We start from the raw sequence: 25152 nt of genomic DNA, 5'->3' as shown, positions 1-25152 counted from the left end.
TAAAATGAGTTTTTTATAGAGAAGGTCATTCATTCTACAAAGAACAACCCCAGACTCAAAAGCAGGGGGAAGAAACTCAGGACTCAGTTTAATTTGGACTCTGATCTCCATCTGTGAGTGATCAATGTACCCACTACATTGTTTCAAGCTGTTTCTTTCTCTGTCACGTGAATGTCTCATATCAGCATCAGTTAGAGTTAAACAACATGCTTACTGGTAGTTTGACCTTTACTTAAAATCGGGTTGAAGTACTGGTTTTGTCCTAGAGAAAATTTAATCTTAAAAATCACTTTTTTTTTTTTTTTTCTGGTGGAATTCTTAAGACTTTTATTTTGTTGAATGATTAGCTAAATTAATAGTCATTTCACTGTTGAATTTAGCACCAAATCCTTTCTTCAGTGCCAGGAGTAGCTTCATTCCTAAAATCTCCCCCTAGAGATTTTAACTCAGTGACATAGTCATGCAAAATCAGAAAACTATTATTTAAGAAGGTGGGACAAGGTAGCATAAAAAGAGTGTAATTGTTTGAATTGGTGAAATTCAGGTCTGACCATCTGCTGTGAACACATACTTCTGCTTCATTGATGTAGCTGATTATCTGAAATCTGTGCCATAAAATAGAGCATGCATCACATACCAACCTTCAGTGAATTCTTCTGGGGTTTATTTCATTAAAGAGTAAAGGCACAAAAGCAAATGACCCAGAAAATAATTTCCATATAGGTCTGCATTTCCTTATGATAGGATTAAATACCCTGCAAAAAATTCTGTCATGTCCGAGGCTGAAACAGGAAGAATTTTAGTGAAGCCATAAAGTGACCTGTTTTTCAAATTAGTGTAATTCTTGGCAAAAAACCCTCAAAATTTGAGTTTGCTCTGAGGTGTTTAGGGTAGGAGTCAGTAAAGAAATCAGGGTTTCAGACAATGACAGAATTTCTTTAAAATTTAAATTCATATTCTCTGTGAAATATGAACCTTTTCGTGTGTCAGCTAATTTCAGTGGAGAAACATTTGCTCTGAAGTTTTCCAATCCTCTCTATTTAAAATAACAGACATTAGAGAAAGCATTTACCCTTCCCAATTTAATAAATGGTTTGCCTGCACCTAACAGGATGTAATTTGCAAGCTGTCTGTGATACAAAGCTCACCCCTGTGCTCCTATTCTAACACTAGATGCTGGGTTTTTTTCTGTTTCAGCATTTAAGAGCAAGCATGAAGGTGTTGCTCCTCTTGCCTAGCTGTGAAACAGCTAAATGTACATACCTAATCTGAATTAGTCATTGTGACACTGTTACAGACAATGGTAAAGGACTCAGATGAGCTTGGCCTCTTTATTTCCCACAGTTTAGGCTGGTCTGAACTGCCTCTAGATACCTCCCTTTTCAGGTGTTAACATTAGAAAAATTAAGTCCATCTCTGAACCTTCAAAATTGGTCACCATAGTTGCATTTTGTATCTATACAAAAAGCAATTAGATACACTGACCAAGTCCTTCCTTATAACAGTTATCTTTTCCTATTCCACTCAGGCTGTAATTAGAACCTCTCACTGTGGCTATAAGAGCAGTGAGTAATCAGAGTGTGTCATGCTAGGGACCTAGGAGTAGCTCCCAGCCAATCCTGGAAGAAAAGCTACATGTAAAAGATGATAATGTCAATACATGAATTTTCTTCCAAACCATCATCAATTATCACATTAAGCTCTGTAATTTCTAAAGAGTTGCAATCTCTGTTTTAAGGAATTCTCTCTAATACATATCATGAAGCTCCTGGTTTCCAAGACTTGCTATGGCAAGGACTCCCTCAGATCAGTTAAGAACTATGTGACAAACGGGTTCCTTATTATTAATTTAAGATGAATTTCCTTTCAGTTTGATTGAATGTTCTAGAAGATGGAATACACAGTTTTTCTTCCATTTACCATATATCATTTTGTTTACCTTCCACATATCTACTCCTACTCATCTTCTGTATAAATTAAATCTGATCTTTTCAGTCTCTGTCATAAGAGTGTAATCACTGTAATCTCTAATGTCTTTTATCTTACTTCTTATGCATCCTGCATGCTTTTATGATACAAAGTGAGCCATTACTTTCTTTGAATAATCTATAAGGATGCATAAATCTTTTCTCAGAGCACTTAGAGTTCTTTTAGAATCTGTTTATACCTCATATTGCTCTCCTTCATGTTTACTCTTTGTATTTGCCAGCTATGAATTTTAGTAGTTTTCAGAAAAGAAACTATATCTAGATCCTCAAATCCAGGCCCTTGTTATCATACACAGTCACATAATATAATTCTATTCAGAATTTTAGTTAGCTTTCTTTTATAACCAATTATGGGGAATTCTTGGCTTCTCTGATCTTCTCTACCTTTCTGTGCTACTCAGAGTTTACAGCATCTGAGGATCTTTAAGGTATGTGTGCAAAAGGAAAACTACATTGCTGAAGTAGAGGTTACTTCTTTCTCCAAAATGGAGGCAAGAGTTGCTGTTTTCATCACACTATCCAAGAGTCTAGTGAAGTTTATTTTGTATAATACTGATTGCAAAGATTTGTGCACAGAGAAACTTCTACACTGAAATAGCAAACTGATGTAAAGTCTCTCTTCTCTGCAAGGAACTAGGTTGGGGTTTGGTGGGGTTTTTTCCCTGTATTCTCTGTCACCCCTTCTGGAGCAGCCTGCACTGCAATACATATGGCACAGCTCCCAAATAATATCAGCATTCATGTGTAATGACCCCTGTGTAATGTATTATAAACACAGCAAATGTATTAGAAACATAGCAATGGCAAATCTGAGTTCACACAAAAGGTATTGGCTCAGTGTATTGTGGCTGATTCATAAGTAAGGTCTCTAAGGGATATTTCAAAGTGTACATTCATGCTCATAGAAATATATAACTACAATCATCCACATATTACTGCCTTAATCTATATACTATTAATACCATGAACACTAAATAGTTGTCTGACTAACTTTTGGTCATTCTGAATATAAGCAAGACATAACAAATCAGGTTTTCTGTATAACAATTTTTTTTCAGATTAAAATAAGAAAAGCAGATATGCTTTGATATCCTGAAATGAAGCATTGTATCAGCCAGACATGTCCTTGTAAATTAAACCTGCCCTGACTGAACATCAAAAAACAACAGACACCTTGTCTGGTTTTTTATTTTTCGTTCCGAGTGAGATGAGCCATAACCTCAGGCACAGGATGCAGCAACATGGGCAATGCTAAGTTCGTTCCTCTGAATTACCCATATGTATATTAGGAAATAATGAGTTGGAAATCCTAGAAACAAATTTGAGGGGTTAACATTTTCCCTTCCAGGGTGACTTTACCACAAGAACTTGCTAATAGCACAAGACATTTTGTCAGGCAGGATAGATTAGGATGTGCACTGGGATGGAAGTATTCAAGTGCGATTTCATTTGTCTTTCTCTGTTGCTCCTCCTGTTTCAACTATGAGGAGTTTTCTGTCTAAATGGATTGCAGTGGCTAAATCTGTATTTTAGATAAGCTTAAGACGCATGTAAAATGTGGTGTTGCTAATTAGTCAAGATGTCATTAGTCCAAGGAAATTAATTGTACATAAATAATGTGGAATTTCAGCTTCATGGCTCAAGAGATAAATTCAGAGCTTTTTCAGAATTGTCTGTCTTAAAAATAAAATAGCAGAAGAGGATTATTAAGCAAGCTCTTCAAAGCTCCCATTACCCTGCTAATGAAGATTTAACACATAGCCCAGAAGACATGGTTGATCTGTACTCCGTAAGGTCCTTCCACCACATCAGCATTTGTGTATCCCCAGCTGCTCTCATGAGGGAGGAAGCTAATTGTGACTTTGAAGAAGCAACTTATCTGCTTCCCAGCTGAAAGCAAAACACTGGAAGTACAGCCCATGCATAGCAGTGAGTGGGTAGTGAAGAGTGTTTTCCTTCATTAGCTGTACTTCAAGTGAGCCATCTCTTGGGTGCATACACAGGCTGCTCTGACCTACCTGGAGCTATTAGAGTAATTAAAGTTCACTTCAGGATTACATGTATCAAGGACTGCACAGTAGAAAGGTGAAGTTTAACTTCCTTTCCTATGAAGTTGCCTGATATTATTACAGTTATTCACATACAGTTTTGCAGTAACAGGCAAAGAACAAAGTCTGAGGGTTGAGACTATATTATTGTGATTGCAGAAGCATAGGAATAGGTGTTCTCTGTCCTCAGTATAAACATCTAGGGAAATCTCTTCCATCACCATATATATAATATATATATATAATATATATATAATATAGCGTGCTTGCAGCAAGCGTGGGTAGAGCCCTTCTCAAATCTTCATTCACAAAGCCTAGCCGTGGTGATGATAATCACTTTAAACTAATACTGTGCTTGACTTTACTACCTTTTTTTCCCAGTATTTTTATTTTATTTCTTAATGAAAAGAGAGACTTTTCTGGGTTTTTATCAACTGCCTGGTCCTACATGCATTGAACAGAGTGTGAAGACTATAGGAAATGTCACTAGATGAGAAGAACATAATTTCAACACCTACCTCACACAGCTGCAAAGGTACAGGCAGAAGGCTGTGAAGAATCAGCCTCAGAGAAAGGGGTACATGTACCTCATTCCTTGAGGACAATAGGTACTGTGTTTTTTTGTATAAGTTTTGCACAGCTTCTAAAATAGTTTGATTTGTTGGTTATAGCTTGCAATGGTTTCTGGATTTTTGTTAAATATAAAAAAATATATAGTGGTATAGCATTTTCGAATCTGTAAAATATTCTCAATTGTCTGGATTTCTTATCAAAATCTCCAATATCCTATAGAAGACCATACATGAAGTATTTATTTTTTTTTGAAAATACCCCTCTTCTTTACAATGGAGTGAAATAACTGGAGTAGTTTGATAAGAATTATTTATATTTTATTTACATTCATGTTCTAGAACTGTTCTTTTCTTCTGCAATGTAAGTTATTGGCAAATATTAGTGCCATTACAAATCTCATTCTATTCCCTCCTCTCAGTTTAGAGAGTAATTTCTCCACCACAGCTATGACTGTAGTCAGCTAGAGTTTCTACAGATGATAGTTATAAAAGGAACAAAATCTTGCAAGACATCTATGAAACAAGAGCATTTTTAATATTTAAGACAAGTTTCCTTCTTTTCTGGGCACAGAAATGCTTGGCTTCATTAAAAGCCGGAGGCAGTGTTTGTATCAGCTGAGAGCCAAGGATATTAATGAACATTTTCCCCTTTATTCTTGGAACCTCAATGAAAGTTGCAGTCATCTCAACTAGCTGTAACTCTTACTTTCTCAAGCCTTTTTTTTTTTTTTTTTGCTTGAGAAGATGGAATTTTCTTAGTAATGAACAACCAAACCTTATAAAGAATAGAAGGAACCTCCAAATTTTAAAACAGATTTTTCTAATAGTCTTATATTTTACTTCACTGGGAGGTATAATTGCTAAGATTCCCTGACAAAGTTAGAAATTAACAAATAAATTAAAGTGTGAAGATACAAGTAGGAGTTCTTAAGCAACTGATAAAGTCACTCTTCAAGATTTTTGTTGTTTAGCACTTCTTTGAGGATTAGCTATGTTGTCTTTACTATCTTCATCTTTTTCTCCTTGCCTCCTACTCTCCCTATAGATAGTCCCCATGCTTCATGCTTTACAATATCTTTCTCATCTATTTGTTTTTTAATTGGTCCTAATAATTTAACAAGTTCCACCTTAATCTATTTTCTATCCTTTTTTTTTTTTTTTTTTGGACACAGTGGAAAATCATTTCACTGGTCAAAATTGCACATGTTGATAATCTGGCATCAGATTCCTAAAGTGGTGTGTGTCACGCAACATAAAAAAATACCATTCAAATTCAGAGATTTGGAAGGAAATAAGTGGCCAACCTAAGGTAGTCAATAGTTGATTATAAAACCTCCATATATGCATGCTTAGGAAGATAAGCTAGTTAACCATACGACTAAAAGCTTCCTAAATTTTTTATCCATAATTCAAACGCAGCATGAATATGTGGAAATATTTCATCAATAAATGGAAACATAGCATATGAAGATATTTCTGGGTAGTAGAACTGTCCTATACTCTTACCAGTGTACACACCTGCTTTGTGAGAGTTCTGTGGTGAACTATGCCCTAGTGGATCCAGAGCAGTAGATGGCACCTCTCTTGCCATGTCTGAGTAGTTCTTGTGCACAGCTGCAAATCTGTTTTCTTATTCTTTCTTTACAGTCAAGTAAGTTCTGCAGTGACAAGGAAGAGGGCAATTTAGATTAAAAGCATATCTAGCTCAAGAGAAAATCTGGCAAACGGGGAGAAAAGAAATTATACAATCGAGAGCAATCAGAAAATTATTTTGATGGGTGATTACCATCAGATTGCAATGTTTCTACATGGATCCACAAAGCTGGGTAGGAGCCCAGCTGCAATTTGACATTTGTATAAAATCATCAGTCTGTGTAAAAGGCAGCTTATGAATTACATGACTTTTGTAATATGCTGAAGAAGAAGGAGGACCGAACAGACCAAGTATTTTCTGTCACTGAATACAATGGGTCTCCAGCTCAGCCAGAGCTGTCAAGTGAAATGATGCCATTTTTACTTAAAAGTCAGGGTGTCAGAATATGCTACTGGCTCCAGTTTCTAAAGCTAGACTTCATTAGTTATATCAGTTACCTACCTTGAACAGGGTAACCTTTTAACCAGAGAAAACTCACCTCTGTATGGTAAAATGGGTTAAATAAATCTCTTTCTGTCCACTTTGTGTTTGAGTAGGGCTGGTACTTCCCCTCTGGCATGGTCTCTGCCCACAGTGTTTCAGCTGAGCACTGAGTTGCAACAAATAGCTCATCAGTCTCTTTTGGTCTCACCTTCTTCCTGTCATATCTGAAACTGGGATGCAGATCTGCATTCTACCATGCCCTTCTCCTTTCTGGATTCTTCGAAATGTCGCTGTGGCTACAGACGGATTCTTGTTGCCCTTATCATCCCACCCTTCTTCTCCCTGCATCTACCACTCTAAGTCCTTTTCTGGGAAAATGAGATAATGGAATACACTCTCCCTCTGCAGTGCCTGGTTAACTCACTGTATAACTGCTAGGGTAAGGCACACAGGCAATACCATGTGCCAAACCATGGCAAATAACATGAAGTCCCCTCTCACATATTCAAATAAAATAGCCTTAATATAAACATTTAATTTTGTATATGTGAGGTTTTTATATTACACATTTAAGGAAATCAAACCACCATTTCAAAATAGAAATTACTTTATAAAAATTGGTAATTATGGAAAAAAATGGTGGTGCTACTGTGAGAAGGAAATTCAATATACAATTTGGCCCACATTGTTTGTGAAACTCTAAACAGAGAAACCATGATAAGTGAAATAGATTTCCTATGCATTCAACAGTAGTAACTGGATTACTACCATCACTTCTTTCTGATATTCCTTTTTAAAAAAAGTTGAAAATTTGTGAAGCTCATAAACCATCACTCATGCAGATAAATGAAAACTTGGTAGAAGTCATTCCAGCATTACACTCAGGATGGGCTTCAGTCATCCCTGGTGGGGTGCCTGAAACTTATATGTCAGTATGTGGCTATCCCCCCAACAAAGGCCTTTACACAAGTTGTCATTTAGGGTTTGTAAATAAAGGTGCCTTCAGCCATTTTGAGACTCCTCAAAGTGCACGTGTCTCAGCAAAGGCAGCCAACCCTCACCTAGGTGTCCGAGTATTTTTTGTTTGTTTGTTTTTATTTTTGTTTTTGTCTTTATTTTTGTTTTTGGCTATGATTAACCATTAGGCAACAAATTAAACAGTAAAGCATGTGTAAGATTTCTTGTATTCAGTCACTTCAAATTAAGACTGTATTTGACCAAACTAATTTTAGAATAATTTTGCCTGGCTGCAGTTGTTAGCTCATAGTGCTTTGGTTTTGAAGCGGCTCTTGTTAGAAAGGTATAATTTTTGCAAGAAAGTAGCAAAAAAAAGAGAAACAGATTAGGTGTGGGGGGGAACCCCATCTTTTTCATCTATAATTGTTTGTGTTTCTCTGCATTAGGGTCTCAGTTCCTCAATTCAGAAATTTACTTAAGTCTCACATAGAGGTATACAGGGAAATAAATCAGATTTCTTTTGCTGTGGAAGAACAATACAGTGACAATATGGCCAAGGAAGCCAATTCTAAGCTTTGAACTTAGTTTTATTTTATTTTTTCTCTCTCACAAGTTTGTTTCGCGTATTTCTTACATTCCATTATATTGACTTGGATGCTGCTCTTTATTATTCCTGGATTTGCTTTAGTCCCTGGCAAAAGTGTTAAAAGGTTTGCATTTCCTGTGTTCTCATCACTGCTTGTCATTTCTGCTTCTCCCTTTTTAAAAATTCTTGTTTTATTCACAGATGTGGAAAAGGATGGAAAGGAAACCGTTGCCACATAAGTGCTAAGCCTCTTCAGCCTCCAACTTCAACTGTCCTACAAAATGGTGGGTCTGTAAAAAGAAAGAAAAATCTTTCAATTCATTCTTTGAGTGCTTTGTTTTACTTATTTCTGTCTTTGTTCTAATTTTGCAGATATTTGGATTGGGTTTGGTATTGGTTTCTTGTTGATTAAAATTACAGCTGCTGCCTTGTATTTTCTTTCGAAGAAGAAAGTGCCAGAAACGTAAGTGAAACTTTTATTTTGTGTAAAGCAGACACAAATGTGGCACAAAGCAATGGCTAACTGCCCAGACTCATTGGTTTCAACTTTTAAATCTCCCCGCAGTCTGTTTGTCTTCATATGCAACACTAAGCAGAAAAACTAGCTTTGCAACAAAAGCTGACCTTAGTGGACCCCAGTCTGGAAACAATGAGGAATGGTTTGACTGCTTAGAATGTTTTGATTGTAACATTGCATGAGTATTCTTAAATTATAAAATTCCGAGTTCAGGGGTTTTTTAGGATATGCCTCACACTGACAATTCACTATTTCACAGATATATTTCCTAGCCCTTCCTGTCATCCCTCTGATAATCTCTGCCTTCTCTCTCCTCCTTAATGTAAGATTTTTTTAATTCTGTTTCTTATTTTCCTCTTACACCTGTATTGCTTCTCTGCCTATCTCTTAACTTATTCTGCTAGATCCTTCTCTGTTGGCAAGTACCTACCACTGTCTCTTCCTCCCTTTCAGCAGCTCCTGTTGTGCATTACCTTGTTCATTTTCATGTTGTTAGATTTTCCTCACCCTTCATTTCGTCTCCAGAATTCATCTTCAAAGCTGTCTCTTTTCCTTTAAACTTGTTCTCTGCTATAGACTTTTCTCTCTTTGGGGATGTTGTTATCTCCCAAACTATCCACTAAACCATGCAGACTACTGTCCTGACATTATTGCTGCTGACATGTCTCCTGTCACTGCACATTCCCCTGACAGGTAGAGCTGTCTATGGACACAGAAGCAACATGTTGAAGCAGGAGCCTTTATTGGTTGTGCTACTGTTAACTGAGTGCATAGCTTCACCTGCTTTCTTTAAGTCTCCTTCCTCTTCTGTAAGTGGGAATAACATTTCCTTATCTAATTTCGTAGGGGCTTCAAGACTTAATTAATTCACGTTAATACAACCTGCTAAGGCACACATAGGGAAAGACATCTCAGAAGTGCAAGATTAGTTGTATTGTAAGAGCTGTTAATATTTTTTTTCGTCATTTCAATTAGTATTTTTTGGAAAAAAATAATTTCTTAAAACATGTTTGATGGTGTTTTAATTAAAAAAGTATTGTTGTTTCTTATGCTACTCCTCCTGTGCTCTCAGTGCTCCCTTCTACCTTTACTTTTCATAAATGTCTGCTTAAAGGTTAGTGCACTGCCATTCATATCTCTTCTACCCACATATCTGTATTCAAAGAATATTTTTTCCTTTCTTGGAAAAGCTATATATGCTAAAGAAACACCTAGTCTTTTTTGTACCCTGTTGCAATAGGATGTCAAACATGCAAATGTCCTATTAGATATTAAAACACCTATTAGGTGTTAAATCACCTATTAGGTGTTAAAACATGGACTGAAAGGATCTTCTTACTACGGCACTAAGAAAATATCACAATCCTCATATGTAGAGAATCAGAACTGTGAAATAGAGGGATAGACAAGTTTATACAACAAAGCTCATTCTAGTCTTGATTATTTTCCTTGAAATTGCCAAAAAGATCAGCTATGCTGATGGAAATTTTTGTGATTACAACTTTTCTCTATCACGAACTGAGATTGCCAAATCATTTTGCCCATGGTACAGAACAAAAATTTATAATTTTCATTGTTTTTAATCACACTTGATGTAACATGTAAATTAAAATGCATTTTATAATCATCTTGCTAAGACATAATCTAGCTAATCAATGGCTATTTGATTGAAATTATGAAATCATAAAAGCAAAGAAATCTGAAACTTTGACTTTGAGAACACAAGTTCATTCAGGCAGTTTGTCTCTCCTTCTTCAACTACCTAGTGCCTTCCATGATTTGGTATACAAAAATCAAAGCTGGAAACATAATAGCAAATTAAGGCAAATTATTCTTTAAGTGCTTGATCAGTAGTCAGAACTGACTAGTCAAAATGCAGCCAATGTTACCCTACTGAAGTTTAAGGTAAGCCTTTATAATAAAAAGGGACTTGCATAAGTCTGTAAAATGTACAATGTGACAGCACCACACAGAGGCGTGAGATTTTACTCCTCTTTTTTTTTTTTAAGGGATTTGATGAAAGAGAGGAATTTAACTGACACATAAATGATACCTTCCTGCATTTAATTTTCTCTTCAAAGGCCTGTGTCTGCTTTTATCCCTCCTCGTATTGTTTTCTGAAAGTCACTAGGCACTATAGTCACTCTAGGGAAGCTTTCACACACTTGAGGCCGTATTTACTGCCTTTTGATGACTTCTTTTATAAGTAATTTTTTAATAATTTCCATTAGTATCTCTTTGCCTTACTAATATAGAACCACACATGCAGGTATTACAGATGGTTCTCCAGAGGCACATTAACAGTTGTAGGTGCTAGCTCCCAGAATATCTTGAAATGGAGTGCAGATCCATCTATGCCTCAGTGGAAATAGCACAGAAATGTGCACAGGAACTCGAGAAGAAGTTTCAGAGTCCAAAAGGACTAATTTTTTTTTGCCAGAAAGCCAGGTAGCAGGTGTAGGTCCAGGCTGGGACCCCTTAGACAGCTGCTAGTTGAGAAATTGTCAATAACAGCAGTAAGAACCTAAGAGTTACATTTGTCCCTCTTTTTTTTCCACTGGAAACACTAATAGTGTCTTAACTCTTCCTTTCAACTTAGAAAGGATGCCCCACTTCCGCTTTGCTCTCTCCTGCTCCTTCCTTTGCAAGAATTTAATTTCTGATCTGCAGGTTTAAATGCTCCAGAGACTGAGTGGTATTTACTGGAAGTCATCATCTAAGTTTATTTCCTAATGGACAAAAGCATCCCGCTACATGGCTTGGCAACAGCGTACTTCATTATCATGATGGCATTCAGATTTGCAAGCTACTTCCCAGTTCCCAGCTGGGGATATGTGAAACTTTTTGTATAGAAACTCCAAACTGGGGAAGCTTACAGATTTCTCACATTCCTGTTTGCACTGCAGAGATGATTTCCTAGTCCAGAAGGGAAGGCTGCCAGTTACTCCACTCCATCAGTGGCATCCGTCCTTGTTGACCACATAGAAGCAAAGCTTCATTTTAGCTTCCATTTTATTGCAGATTCCTTCACATGCTTCATTTTACTCTAAAAAGTGAGAATATGAAAAGTGACTTTCTGCCCAGCCTAGCTATGCTTTTTCGTGTTTGCCTCCAAAGAAGTCAGTGTCCCTGGATCTTTTCAGTTTGTTTCTTTCCTATTTTTGATCTGTGCTATCAGTTGCAAGGCTAATGTACCACAGCTATTACCAGTGTGGTCAATCTTAATGAACACAGTACATTAAATTCTCCAAAGCATATCAATAATGTATTTTGCCACACAGGCAACAGAGTGAAAAATGGAGGTGCTCTGAGAAAGTATTTTAAAATTATAGAAAATTAGGGGGAAAAAGGACTCACTTTCATTCTGCCACATAACTCAATGGTATCCCTTCTAAATTTGCACATAAAGACCTCTAGTAACATGAATTTGATAGCATCCTCAGGCAATCTTGGTACCTTGGGTAGAAAGATGTTTACTATTAAAAAGTTATTTTCCAAATCCCTATATGTCTGTTTACAATTTACGTTCATTCTGATTCACCATGGATGATAATCTCTTCCTCTTTGCAAAAAGCTTTTTCTGTTCTTGAAGACAATTGTTAGGCCTCCTCACAGGCTGCTTTCTTCAGGCTAAACAAGCTCAGTGCTTTTTGCCTTTCTCCATAGTTAAGGTTTACTTATAATTATGATGATTCCCAGTTTCTGTTGCCAGACTTTCTGCAATTAGACCTTACCCTTCTGGAGGTCTGGTATGGAGGAATGGGTAGTGTATTCCAGGCGAGGCTCTCCAAGTGGATCTGAAGGGCTTCCAGAGGTCATTGCTGGCTATGCCTCTGTTCCTATATCCCAAAGTGATAAACAGAATGACAGTATAATGACATTTATTGAATCATTTTCAGCTTCTGAACTGGAACAGAGACAGATACTGTTCTTGTAAAATGGGAGAAAAATGTGCAGTTTTGTGGGAAAAAAGAAAAGCAAAATTTGGAAGCATCGGCCATAACTGTTGTTTGGGAGTTGGTGTATTAGTCTAATGCTGCTATCCAAACCCATTTATTCTTCTGTGGAGTATTTTTGTTCTGAAGGATGATACCCGGTACTATCATCAGAAGTTTTCAGTTTTTCTGAAATGTACATCTCATGACCACCACACATAGGAAGGATTGCAAAGAAACAAGAAGTGACAAACTGAAGCAGAGAAAATCTCAGTCTGCAGCCATCAAGATCATTAAGATGAAAGATGCAAAAGACTGATTTAAAAAAAAAAAAAAAAGAATTTTCCTAAAGTGACTCAAAAGTACAAGGTGCAGACTTTGGAAATCAAAACAGCATGTTAACAGTCTAATCAAATGTCCCAGTGACTTGTTGATGATTCTAGATGCAGCTTTTGGAAAGTCTTCTTTCCTTGCATCATGCCTCCTGTTTCTTCTGTGGGATGAGCAAAACATAGGCTTCTTCTGCAAACCTAAATTTAATTGAAAAGATTTTATAAATGCTTTGGAAATTGAAATCTTGAGGTTAGCTTCTGTTCAGAACCGAAGCTTTAGAACATCTGTAAAGAATTCTTTAAGGGGATTATTTTAATTAGGAGCTTAATTGTAATTGAATCTTTGGTCCACTAGGATTTTGTCATTGTTGTTATGGTCCAGATGATAAGCATTCTTCCAGTACTATATTTCCTACAAAATTATGTCCTGTATAAAAGATCTGATTTTTCTTTGAAAGGTACATTGAAAAGTACAAAATTATGACCTATTGCATCCAAACAAATGAAATCTAGATACTTTAATTTTCCATTAAAAAGCATTATGTTACTCATCAGTAACATAACTGGCGGGTATTTTGTGGAACATACAACTTCTTCCTGTCTCTGTGAAGTTATAGTGGAGAAACCTACAACAAGGCAGTAGTTTTTGCTACTAAAGAATACAGACGAGCTTAGCAAAGCTATGACCCATGTTACCTCATCTCAAGATGATTATACCTCTCCTTTCCTTTTGTGGTATTTCTGGTTATGTTAGAAAACCCAGTTCTCTCTGAACTGCCTTACCCACATGTTTTTTTTTTTTTTCTTAAACTGTTCTATGCCTGTCATTTTTAACCCTAGTTACTCCCTACTTGGTAGAGTCTTCTTAACTTACAGTTTAAGAGTTTTCCTCAGAAATGAGATTTATAAACATTTCCCATGGATCCATTTTTCTGGACTGTAAGTTTTTAAGCAGCGAGTACAGTGGTAACATGTATATAACTCTCCCCACCATGAGGGAGATGGGTATATTGCTCTTTACTGTAGCAATAAGCTATCATTTTCTATCAGGGCAATGTTTCACTTAGGTCAAATAACAGCAAGCATTTTAGAAAAGAGTTTAACAAAATATATTGTAGCGGCTTCAGTTAAATGACGAACATTGAGGGTGGACAGGGAGGGGAACTCCAGTCTAGAGGCTTTCCTTTTACACCTAGTCCTGGAGGGGAAGGTGCCCTCCCCCTCCCCTTTCCACCCCGCGGCGTCACATGGCCTCCAGAGACCAGGATGCCAGGAGCAGGCAGGGAGAGCAGGCAGAGAGAGTTTTATTTTTCTGGTAATTGCTTAAATAGCTTTTGGGGGGATCACAATGTGACCAGTGGGAGTTCAGGAGGTCTTACAAACCAACCAATTACAAGAAAGGGTTAACAACCAATAGATTGTTATCTCTTAGACATTCCAAAGGTACAGGTAAGGGATCTTGGGAAAGAGAAAGGTTTACACCAAGAGTTACACCACCATTTTGGAAGCATGTTCCCTTTAACAACATTAAAACTTCTGCATTCTTTTATAGACTGCAACAGTTAAAGTGTCCAATCCAGAAGTTTAAAATGAGGGTATAAACTGATGACCAGATGGCAACAGTCACCCCACTGACTAGTACTGCACTTTTATGCCTTCTACAGCACTATTTATATTGGTGACAGAGTACGATAGCGGACATACCATTGCTTTTCTCTAATCATTGGAGCTTCATATTCCGATTAGCTAAAGGTCTACTGTGCTGTGTTTAATTCTAGAGATGTATGCCAACATGTAAAGTAGTGAGAATATGTCAACTCAGTTCCCTAGCACAGACTTCTTCTGTAAAGTTTTCGATACTGTCTCTCACAGTATCTTCCTGAACAAAATGTCCAGCATATGGCTGGATAAACACATCATGCAGTGGGTGGGCAGTTGGCTCACGGGTCAAGCACAGAGGGTAATAGTAAATGGGGTAACATCAGACTGATGACCTGGCACTAATGGGGTTCCACAGAGCTCCATCTTGGGCTGTGTGCTCTTCAGTATCTTCATAAATTACTTGCATACAGGATTGAAAGGGATACTAAGCAAGTTTGCAAATGACAAAAAACTGTGAGGAGCTGTTGACCCCTTTGAAGGCAGGGAGGCCGCGCAGAGACCCCTTGACAAATTATGAAGTTCAACAAGGGAAAGTGCCAGATTCTCCACCTGGAATGGGGCAGCCCCAGATGTTCAGACCAACTGGGGAATGAGATGCAGAAAAGCAGTGTCATGGAAAAGGACCTGAGGGTCCTGGTTGACAGCAAGCCAAACATGACTCAGCAGCGCCCTGGCAGCCAGGAGGGCCAACCATGACCTCAGGGTATCAGGCAAAGCTTCACCAGCCAGTCAAGGGAGGGGATTGCCCTGCTCTGCTCTGCACTAGTGCAGCCTCACCTTGAGTATTATGGCAGTTTCGGTCACTGCAATATGAGAAAGATATCAAGCTGTCAGAGAGTGTCCAAAAGAGGGCAATGAAGATGGTGAAGGGCCTTGAGGGGAAACTGTATGAGGAGCAGCTGAGGTCACTTGATCTGTTGAGCCTGGAGGAGACTGAGGGGAGACCTCATTGCAGTTACAACTTCCTTATGAGGGGAAGAGGAAGGGCAGGCACTGATCTCTTCTCTTGGGTGACCAGTGACAGGACCTGAGGGAATGGCCCGAAGTTGTTTCAGGGGAGGTTTAGTTTGTATATAAGAAAAAAGTTCTTCCCCCAGAGGGTGGTTGGGCATGGGAATAGCCTCCCCAGGGAAGTGGTCACAATGTTGAGCCTGAAAAAGTTCAAGAAGCACTTGGATAATACTCTCAGGCACATGGTGTGACTTCTGGGGACGGTCCTGGGCAGGGCCAAGAATTGGACTCAATTATCCTTGTGGTTCTCTTCCAACTCAGCATATTCTGTGATTCAAGCAGTTACTACCTCATCCAACTGATGGATTGCAGCACTTGTGTAAACATGTGATTACATTTTTTCTTGTATATTCCTTGAGATCTTTTAAGTAATTTCAAAATATTTCAGATATTAAGGATAATTATTGGTATCCCTTAGAAAGAATCATTCACAAATGGGGGTAACCATACATGTGTTTGTATAAATACTTTGATATATGTACATCATTGTGCATATATATGTTGCATATATGTGTAGCATGTAAGATAGTACATTCAAGGTGCTTTGAAAGCCCTGCTTTGGCAAAAATGTTTCTAAGAACAGGAGAGAACTTAAGAAGGCTCATTCTCCATCTAAGTTTGTGATGCATAAATTCAAACAATGTCCACATTTTGGGCCATAACATTCCCATTTTCCTGAGATTATGTGACCAATACATATGCTCTTTCATGATTCAGATCTAAAATGGAGAAACACCTGAAATCTACTGGGCAGCCTGAGCAAGACTCATGCTAGAGAAAACCTCACACACACAGACAGGACCAATTTCATCACTAAACTCAGCAACCACAGACACGCTGTTTAAGAACTCGGGACTCTTTTTGGTGCCCACAGTTTGGCACAGTGTTCTCCTGGTTAGTTATACTCCTTGCAGAGAAAGCTGGAGATCCATGTTCAGCATCCTCCTGCCCTCAGGACAGACCTAAGTACTCAGCATGTTCTTGCCCAAAATAAGCTGTATATAGGTCTTGCAAAAATTGCTCAAGTTTCATGGGGGAGTGGGCATGAAAGAGAATCAGACCTGTCCCTACCCTTACCATTTGCTATTGGCACAGTAAAGGCGGTTTCCACTGAGAATTATGTGACTTGGACTGCCTTTTGGAAGCATCTCCACTGACTGTAAGCAGAACTGATGTGCTTAATTCCATATCATGCTTTTAGGTCAGTTGGTCTGTGATGTCTAAATGAGACACAAAAAATAAGGCATGCAAATCTGGCCCTTTGGGCACTAGTTTAGAAGCAGAGCCAAACTTCTTCAAAACTTCTCATCTAAGTTTGCTTCTGGCCTCAGCTTTTGCTTTCATTTTAGAGTAAAAAGAAATTCTATATACATTTTCTGAACTTTATTCGGGAGGATTAGGATGCAAATATATACTTAGGACGCGTATAAATAATCGAATAAATTATAGCTCCACTAAACTAACTAAAAGATCATGATACCATGATTTATTACAGTTAAGATTAAGATCAAATGAAAAAATCAACAGGTTCAAATATTCAGCTCTCCACATTGCAGGTAATCAAAATAAATTATGAGACTGGCATAAGAAGCAATTACTTTCTGACAGTCTTGTTGTGAAAAATTTTATGGAGACGTGTCTGGTTTAGTGTAAAACCCAAACTTAGTTTCTTGCCTTGATTTAACTCATAAAGTCATGTAAGTCTGTAGCCTACTTGTGCCTTCCTCCTAAGCAGCCATTCTGGTTTTTGTTATTTGCAAAAGAAATCATGCAGTGTGTCTGCTTTGCAGTTCTCGCTGAGGAACAGCTTCCCATCCCAACACCTCCATCAGTTGTGCTTCTGTGACTATTCTTTTCTGCTCAGTAACCCAGAGCCTATCTATCAGCTTCTAGGAAGACACTGCTTCAACCACCTTTAAGAGCAGCTTTGGAATAAAAGAACTCTTTAATAGAAGAAAATCCATGATTGAAATTGATAGGAAGCTTTAGGAAAGTTTTTGTCTTAGGATACTGTGCAAACACAGCTTTCTACGTACACACAGGTGTGCATATGCTCTTAAAAACTGTGGAAAAAAATACCAACAAAAAATAAAAGCATCTCTTCAAAGGCAAAGATTAGCTTCAGCTTCATTCTTCAGTAGTTTTAACTAATACAGCTGTTGTTTTTTGCATAGTCTTGGAACATTTTTGATGATTCTGGACCTCTCGCTACAAGAAAGACACTGAGGTGCTGGAGTGAGTCCAGAGAATAGGGACAAGAGGACACAACCTCAAGCTGTGCTAGGGAAGGTTCAGATTAGACATCAGGAAGAATTTCTTCACAGAAAGGGTTATTAAGCATTGGAATGACTGCCCATGGTGGTGGAGTCACCATCCCTGGAGGTAGAAAGAACTGGACATAGTGCCATGGTCAAGTTGACAAGGTGGGGATCTGTCAAAGGTTAGACTTGGTGATTCTAGAGGTCTTTTCCAACCTAAATGATTCTATGATTTCAAGAATTGTGGGATATTAGCAATTAGTCATCTATAAGGGAAAAAATTTAGGTGTAGGCAGAAATCTCCACCCCATTCTGCTTTTCAGTAATTAATGGAATTAACTGCATGGGTTATAAGTGCTTCCAAAGCAAATGGAATATCTGAAGACTTTTATCAGGAAAGCATATCTTTAAACTTCTAGAGGAGGTAATGGACATGAGACCCATAATTAGCAAAATTTGTCCTATTCATCTATTTTAAATTGTTTAAGACATTGTGTTAATTCATGAAACCTTTGCATTCCAATACCTTCAGTGATTATTTATGGCTTTTCTGCATAAGGCATGGGTATCTTTTATAGATTTAAAACTAAAACTGATGATTTTGACTCAAAATGCAAGGTCTTTCCTAATTAATTGGAAAAACGGAGTTCTTATAACAATTAAATAAAGAATGTATTTTGAACTTGGATCCTAAGACCATGTTAATTAATTAATTGTTTGCGTAATAGTTGCGAAACACAGAAGGAACATGATCTTTTAAGGTAAAATCATGTTTTAATATATAGCACTGTACCTGTATTTTATGAACACTTAAAAGCTCTAGCATATCCAAAAGCAGCAACATTTTAAGTAGCTAAAAATGCAAAATTATTATTTTAACATAGACATTATTTATATATGTCTATATTGGTTTAATTTCATTTATTTCAGTAGAGCTCAGTCAGAAATATATTTAGCCATATATTACTTTCTACTCAAGTCTTTTCAAGTTGAAACTGTTCAGTTCTTTGACAACATATGTGTTATGGTGGGTGTTTTTCCTTTTCTTTTGCTTGATTTTTCAAGGAAAGTACAGGAAACTGCAAATGTTTCATTTGCCAATCCATTGTACCAAGACTTTAATTCATCTGAGAAAGTACAGGTAAGTAGCAATAACTGCTTCTATACATTCAGAAAAGTGTGAGTTTGTAGTCCTCTAACAGCTTTCCATTGAAACAAACAGTGTAATGCCTCACTGAATGTTATTTAATAAAAGAAGTGAGAATTAAAAATTGACGCAGCTCTCACTGCATTTTCAAAACATAGGAAGATTTGACATCAGATGAGTTTTGAAAACATCTCAATATTTATAACTTTTATGAATGTGGGCTGTTGATTTGGAAAGAAAAAAAAAGAGTTTTGGATTAAATATTTAGCCACACATAGATAAGCTCACTGGGACTTGTTTCCTTTTCCTTTAGAAAAAAAAAACCAAACACAAACACAAACAAACAAACAAACAACAAAACAAAAAACCCCACCCAGCGAAGCAAATGCCCAACAACAGAAACACACCACCAACAATAAAACCACAAAATGCATGATTCGGCATTCAAGCTGCCTTTACACACTCACTATAGCAAAACAGTTTATAATACTTCCCAATACCTTAAATGTGCATCACAATTCCCGTCACTATAAAATTCATGTTGACACTAAACAAACACTAGGTCATACATTTCTATAATATATTTTGTTGATCATAATTAAGAGACTACTAGAGTAACAAAAAAGCTTTTCCATAAAATACATATCTAAAAGTGAACATATTACAGCAAAAAATTTCAAGGCAATATTTTATTATCAAATTACAATATCTAAAATTTACGGGTTTACATTTAACAAAAGAAATATGATCACTTAAAATGCAGATACCTGCAATAATTTTGTTTATAATTTTGTTTATAATTAAAAATAAAATAGACAAAGCATCCTGGAGTAAAAAGCAGGAAAAAAAATATTTAAAATATCCTTTCTGCCCTCATTTTGATACTACTCCTACTAGCATTGTAAGAACTAGGCTTGGTTTAAAATAGAAAATAAAACTTCCTAGTCCTTTGCACAGTCAATAATCAAGATTCCACTGTGGCTTTGAATAGGATTAACTATGACATGCCATTTACTTTCTATAAAAGGGTCCTTACACCTGATTTTAGACATTAGATCAAATGAATTCACTTATAGGTTGGAGTTTGTGAGAGCTCCAAGTTGGAAACGTTCCCATCACAATCATGTCCAATTTATCAGGACATTTTTATTTTAGTTAAAATAGATTCCTGACAGGCTTCATTTAATAACAAGTTGAAAAACAGAAGTGCAGCTTCAGGAGAGACATTTTCATGGAAGACAGCCCCAGGCATTGTGATTGAAGTCCTGTTCTGTATTAGATTCTCCTCTATTTTCTTTAGGACTGGAAAAATACATGTTTACACTAATTTTTCCTTTTGAAAGGAAAACAGGAGTTATGAATTTCCTCCAAGTCTGATGAGACTCAAATCTGAATGGTATACCAGCAGTCAAAAGATATGACAAAACATGGGCAAAAGCTCTTATGTCCAGATGAATACCCACAAGTTATTGTGGGAGTCTCCAAGTTTCATAAAGAAAGAGCAATCCTCCTAGACCTTTCTGAACACCAAAACCATGTGGGGCTTAGCACTGCCACACTCTTGCCTATAGTATTGCCTTGTAATTTTGAATCCAAAGAATGTGTTATTCAGGCAGCAACACGGAAAAATATTTTCAGAATATTATTTGCAGCTCACTAAAAATATTCTGAAGCAGTTTTTTTCTTTTTATAGTCTCCTGGGTATGCCACCTCACCTGCTGTTCAAATCAGTGTTTCTCCATGGCATGAGGTATGTAATAACACATTTCTGGGGTATGTGTTGAGCTAGTAAATGAAATTCATATGCAGAGGAAAGGGAAAAATGTCACTTAAAATCAATGGTGTATTGCTACTCATAATGTTAGCAACTCTGGAAATCTGAGAAAGAGGATGAGGGTCAGATTGGTTGGTAAAGACCCCAGAATTGCAATTTTATTAATGTTGCTTATCATAGATACTGTTACACTATACAGTAATTCAACATGTTCCAGTATAGGTAGATGCTAAACAAAATTTTTAGAACTACTCCAAAGGGATCATATTACCTCTTTTCTCATACATTCCTCATTCAAGAATATTAGAACCAGTTATTTAAATTACAATACCTTTTACCAAAATTAGTGGCCCACTGCAACTACACTTCTATACACAGATTCTCGTAAAATAATACTATATGTCTATTAGAGCAAGGGCTCTGGAGACATGAAAAAAGGTGGAAACATGTAGAAGAAGGTTAAATTACTTTACCAGGTATACGTGGCAGACAATTTTTTCAGTGCAGCTATGCTTATTTTAATCAAATGAAAGTCTAGTCTAAAAATGTTTAGAAATTTTCAACTTATCATCATATGTTACTTCTATCATGAATCTATAGCCATTCAATGTGCATTTTAACAAATGAATTACTTGGATTTTAAATTTTATTCTATCTTTTTTATTTTAGTATCTGTTTAATGAAGATGTGAATGCTACTTCTTTTCCAAATCCTCTCTATGGTGTAGCATCAGAAGACATGGAGAAATTGTGTAGTTCCTTGAAAACATAAACAAAATCCAGGATGAATATTGATTGTAACTCTTTGCCTGAAAATTGTTTCTAAAAAAAATTGAAAGTATGTCATGATACTGTAGTGTTTGCAATATGGATGAATAACCCTTCACAGAATAATTCTTTTATTAAAATAATTACGTTCAGAAAATAACTTTATATTAAAAATGGAATCCATATATAAGTAAAACATAATTACATATAGTCTTCTGTTATTTCTATTGGTGGAGAAAGAGATTGATAATTATAACTATGAATTCCTTTTACATTTGTGCATTTTAAATACCAGTATGTTAATAAAATGCTTACTCAAATCCAGATTCTTGAGGTTTGGGAATCATAATTTTATGTCTGTTATTTGAAGAATGATGACTTAAATATTTCTGCAATTTTACATTAGAAAGGGATTTTAACTGACTCTTTTAGTGTTCCAAGAAGTAGAAGTAAAAGAAATTGTATAATTAGAAACATATCAAGCTAAATCACCAGTGGTCATGAATCATGGATTTGCATATCAGCTCATCATGTGATTCATCAATGTGACATACCAGTACATACATTTATTAAAAAAAATATGTTTATTATTAACCTTGATAACTATATCTTACCAAATTTCCCTCTGGTCATCTCTGCAGTTCTGCAGTTCTTACTACAGTGCTATTGATAAATTTAGCTTAGTGGTTGACAGAGGGTGGAAACTAGCATGTTTAGGAAACCATATTTCTGCCGAAGAGGTTGGCCTCCCACACAGCTGAAACTTATGCTGGCCTGTGCCTACGTGAGAAAAATATTGGGAAGGAATTCTGGATTGCCTCGTGATTTTGATTGTCATCCTCTGTGGTACCAGGCATATCTTGTAACATGTTTACACTTTAAATAACCTGACAATTTGTCATCTTCTATAATGCCCACTTGCATTATAAGATCATCATTTTTAGCTTAAAGGCTTAAGTGTTCCTGCTGTGCTTGTGATTTCTTCCCTTACTGTATTTCCACAGCGTGCTTAATTTTAAACCCATTGACATGTTTCAAAGTTACTAAACTCCTACAAATTTCATAAAAACAGACATCTGCAGTAGATGGTATCTCTTCATTCAGGGAAAGCTGAATTGCTTGATATTTATTAGGCTTCTGAGACTTCAGATAGAAAAGCACATTAAAGCCTGGCTTCATTCCATCATGCACAGGTCTTACTGGTTTGGGTTTGGGTTTGTTTTGGTTTTCTTTCACTTTTCTTCATAGCATAACCACAGTCTATACCTTTCTATATATCTATATATCTTTGTACTTGGGGCCACAAAACTACTTTTTGACTTATTTTTTTGTTGTTTCATGGGAAGCAGAAGTAAAAAAGCGTGATGTTTGCCTATCATTTTCTTGTACCTTTTTAGCATTATTCTCATAAGTACATCTCTGCTGCATTGTAAAACCTTCTGTTTCACTTTCCCCTATCTTCTGTAATCCATTGTAGTATCTTCAGTTGTTCCCCAAACTTCACAGCCCACCCAAAAACTTTGTCTCTTGAGCTTGCTTCCTTAATGTGCTCTGAGTACAAACTGAAAAAGAAGCATTGATCACTGTAGGCCCAGAGCTATCTGTGTGCTGAGCAGCTGCTGCACATGTGGCTGCTTGACTGGTTGGCAGCACAGGCGACAAAAACTCTTGCTGCAACTGCTCCTTCTCTGTGTCCTGAATTTGTACAGCTGTCACCTGCCCCACTGCTGCTTTAATGAAGCCAACCGGAGCTTCACATCTTTTCTACACACACCTGTCCTAATGCCAAGTTTAGTTGAAAGTTACCAAATGTTATTCATTAAGTTTTTAAATAAGGAACTGTGACAAGAGCTGTTTCCTTTCTTTCTCACATGCTGTTTTCTTTGTGAAACAGAAACATAGAATTTTCTTACTATACTTATACCAGTTAGGACACAGAGAATACACTTGATCCAGCAAAGCACCAACTTTGCCAACTCCAGCTCCCAAACTCTGGAATTTTGATAAATCTCTGTGAGATGATTGATCTCTGTGTTATAAACAGGCATTGAACACTCACACAAGGTCAAGTCTATGTATTTAAATTCTCGTTTGTTCTGCAACACACTAGCACTGCTTGCAGAATTTGATTAAACACTAAAATGCCAGTTATGCTATAGTTCTTAAATCTTCATTCATTGTGTCACACTATTTATATCTGTAAAAAAATACAATAATTAAAAGGATAAGATTAATAATGGCAGAACTTTATCTCATTCTCCCTTATGAAACAAAATATATTTATTTTACTAATAATGGTACTCGTATTTTAATGTCCCAAATAAAAGCATATGATTATAAAGAATTATTGTAAAAGAACTCATATAACATCATATTACTCATCAGTAATTATCTCCTAAGAGAGAACTCTCCTGCATTGTAGCTAAAGCAAGGCAGGCTTTTCATCAAGATAATTTTCCATTTTTATAACTGACAGAATGTTTATAAAGAAGGTGTTAAAATTCAGACTTTTAAACTTCATGAACTTCAATATTTTTTATTCTTATTATTTCATCAAGAACAAAAGACCTAATTATATTCACTCTTTGGTTATTGTCTCATCAGACTAATGGCTCCAGATTGAAATTTTTAAGCCAAAAATATGCTTTTTGTTTAATTTACTTTTTTGTTTAATTTTCTGAAACTTTTCAGTACTTTAAACCAAATGCATAGAATTCATATTTTCAGTTATCCCTGCCAAAATTTCAATTTCAAAATCTAAAGAACAGAATATATGAAATATATATATACATGAAATATATGGGATATTAATATACAGGAAAAAAATATTGTTAAATCTTTCTACATAGGTTTCTTACTTCTCCCAATTAATAATAACCCTTGACTAAATACCCTCTGTAACCTTATGCTGCTATTGTAATAAATTCTAAGTAATAAAAATAAATTGTTTCCAAGTGACCTGTTTTCTGGGAATAAATTAGAAGATGGATACTGTATACAGATGATAAATACTGTAGTTGGGCTGGTTAAAATATATTTGTACATTAATGATCCAAGGTAACAGCAGAAATAAATTACAAGACAAAACTTTTAACAGAACCTAATACCACCTTCAGTGTGGTCCTTATGCTCTTCTCAGAGTTGTTTTGCTCCTCATAGTCATAAAGAATACAAGCAAGTCTCTTGGTTTTGGCTAATCTTCATTTTATTACAGGATATATTTATGATGCATATCAGCAATCCTTTCACACACAGATCTTGTCTCAGAAAGAGTCCCTGTATTTACAGTTTGTTCTAATACTTGCCTTGACATCTGCTGCTGATACTACTCCACAATTTTGGAAGAAGTGTTGAAAGGGAGCAAGATCTTGTCTTCTGTATACAAAACTTTAAGTACAAAACTGTGGCTGTGTACCCTCCCCTTGGCAATACTGAGGGGCTCAGGCCTTGCTCAGAGCTCCCCTTTGGGTTCAGTGCTTGCACTGTTGCCACTGTACCAATGTTTCATATGTTACTCCAGG

At 36.5% G+C, this 25152-nt stretch overlaps 1 protein-coding gene across 1 annotated transcript in view; it reads left to right on the top strand.

Annotated features, from left to right (window-relative positions):
• MALRD1 (MAM and LDL receptor class A domain containing 1) overlaps positions 1-21858 on the top strand; it is a gene marked incomplete at its 5' end in the record, with an annotated part of 241799 nt that extends 219941 nt beyond the window's left edge. The window contains 5 exons of the mRNA XM_027887586.1: positions 8430-8512; positions 8601-8691; positions 19009-19084; positions 20784-20840; positions 21534-21858. Of these exons, the coding sequence (XP_027743387.1) occupies positions 8430-8512; positions 8601-8691; positions 19009-19084; positions 20784-20840; positions 21534-21635 (409 nt within the window). The remainder of the gene's footprint in view (positions 1-8429; positions 8513-8600; positions 8692-19008; positions 19085-20783; positions 20841-21533) is intronic.
• Positions 21859-25152: the final 3294 nt, after the last annotated feature.

Source organism: Empidonax traillii, unplaced genomic scaffold, assembly GCF_003031625.1.
Source record: "Empidonax traillii isolate 1590-97213 ecotype Southwest subspecies unplaced genomic scaffold, ASM303162v1 scaffold217:size1918799, whole genome shotgun sequence".
Taxonomy (NCBI): domain Eukaryota; kingdom Metazoa; phylum Chordata; class Aves; order Passeriformes; family Tyrannidae; genus Empidonax; species Empidonax traillii.
Note: the sequence above shows the minus strand (reverse complement) of the source record. Positions and strands in the feature narration are given on the sequence as shown.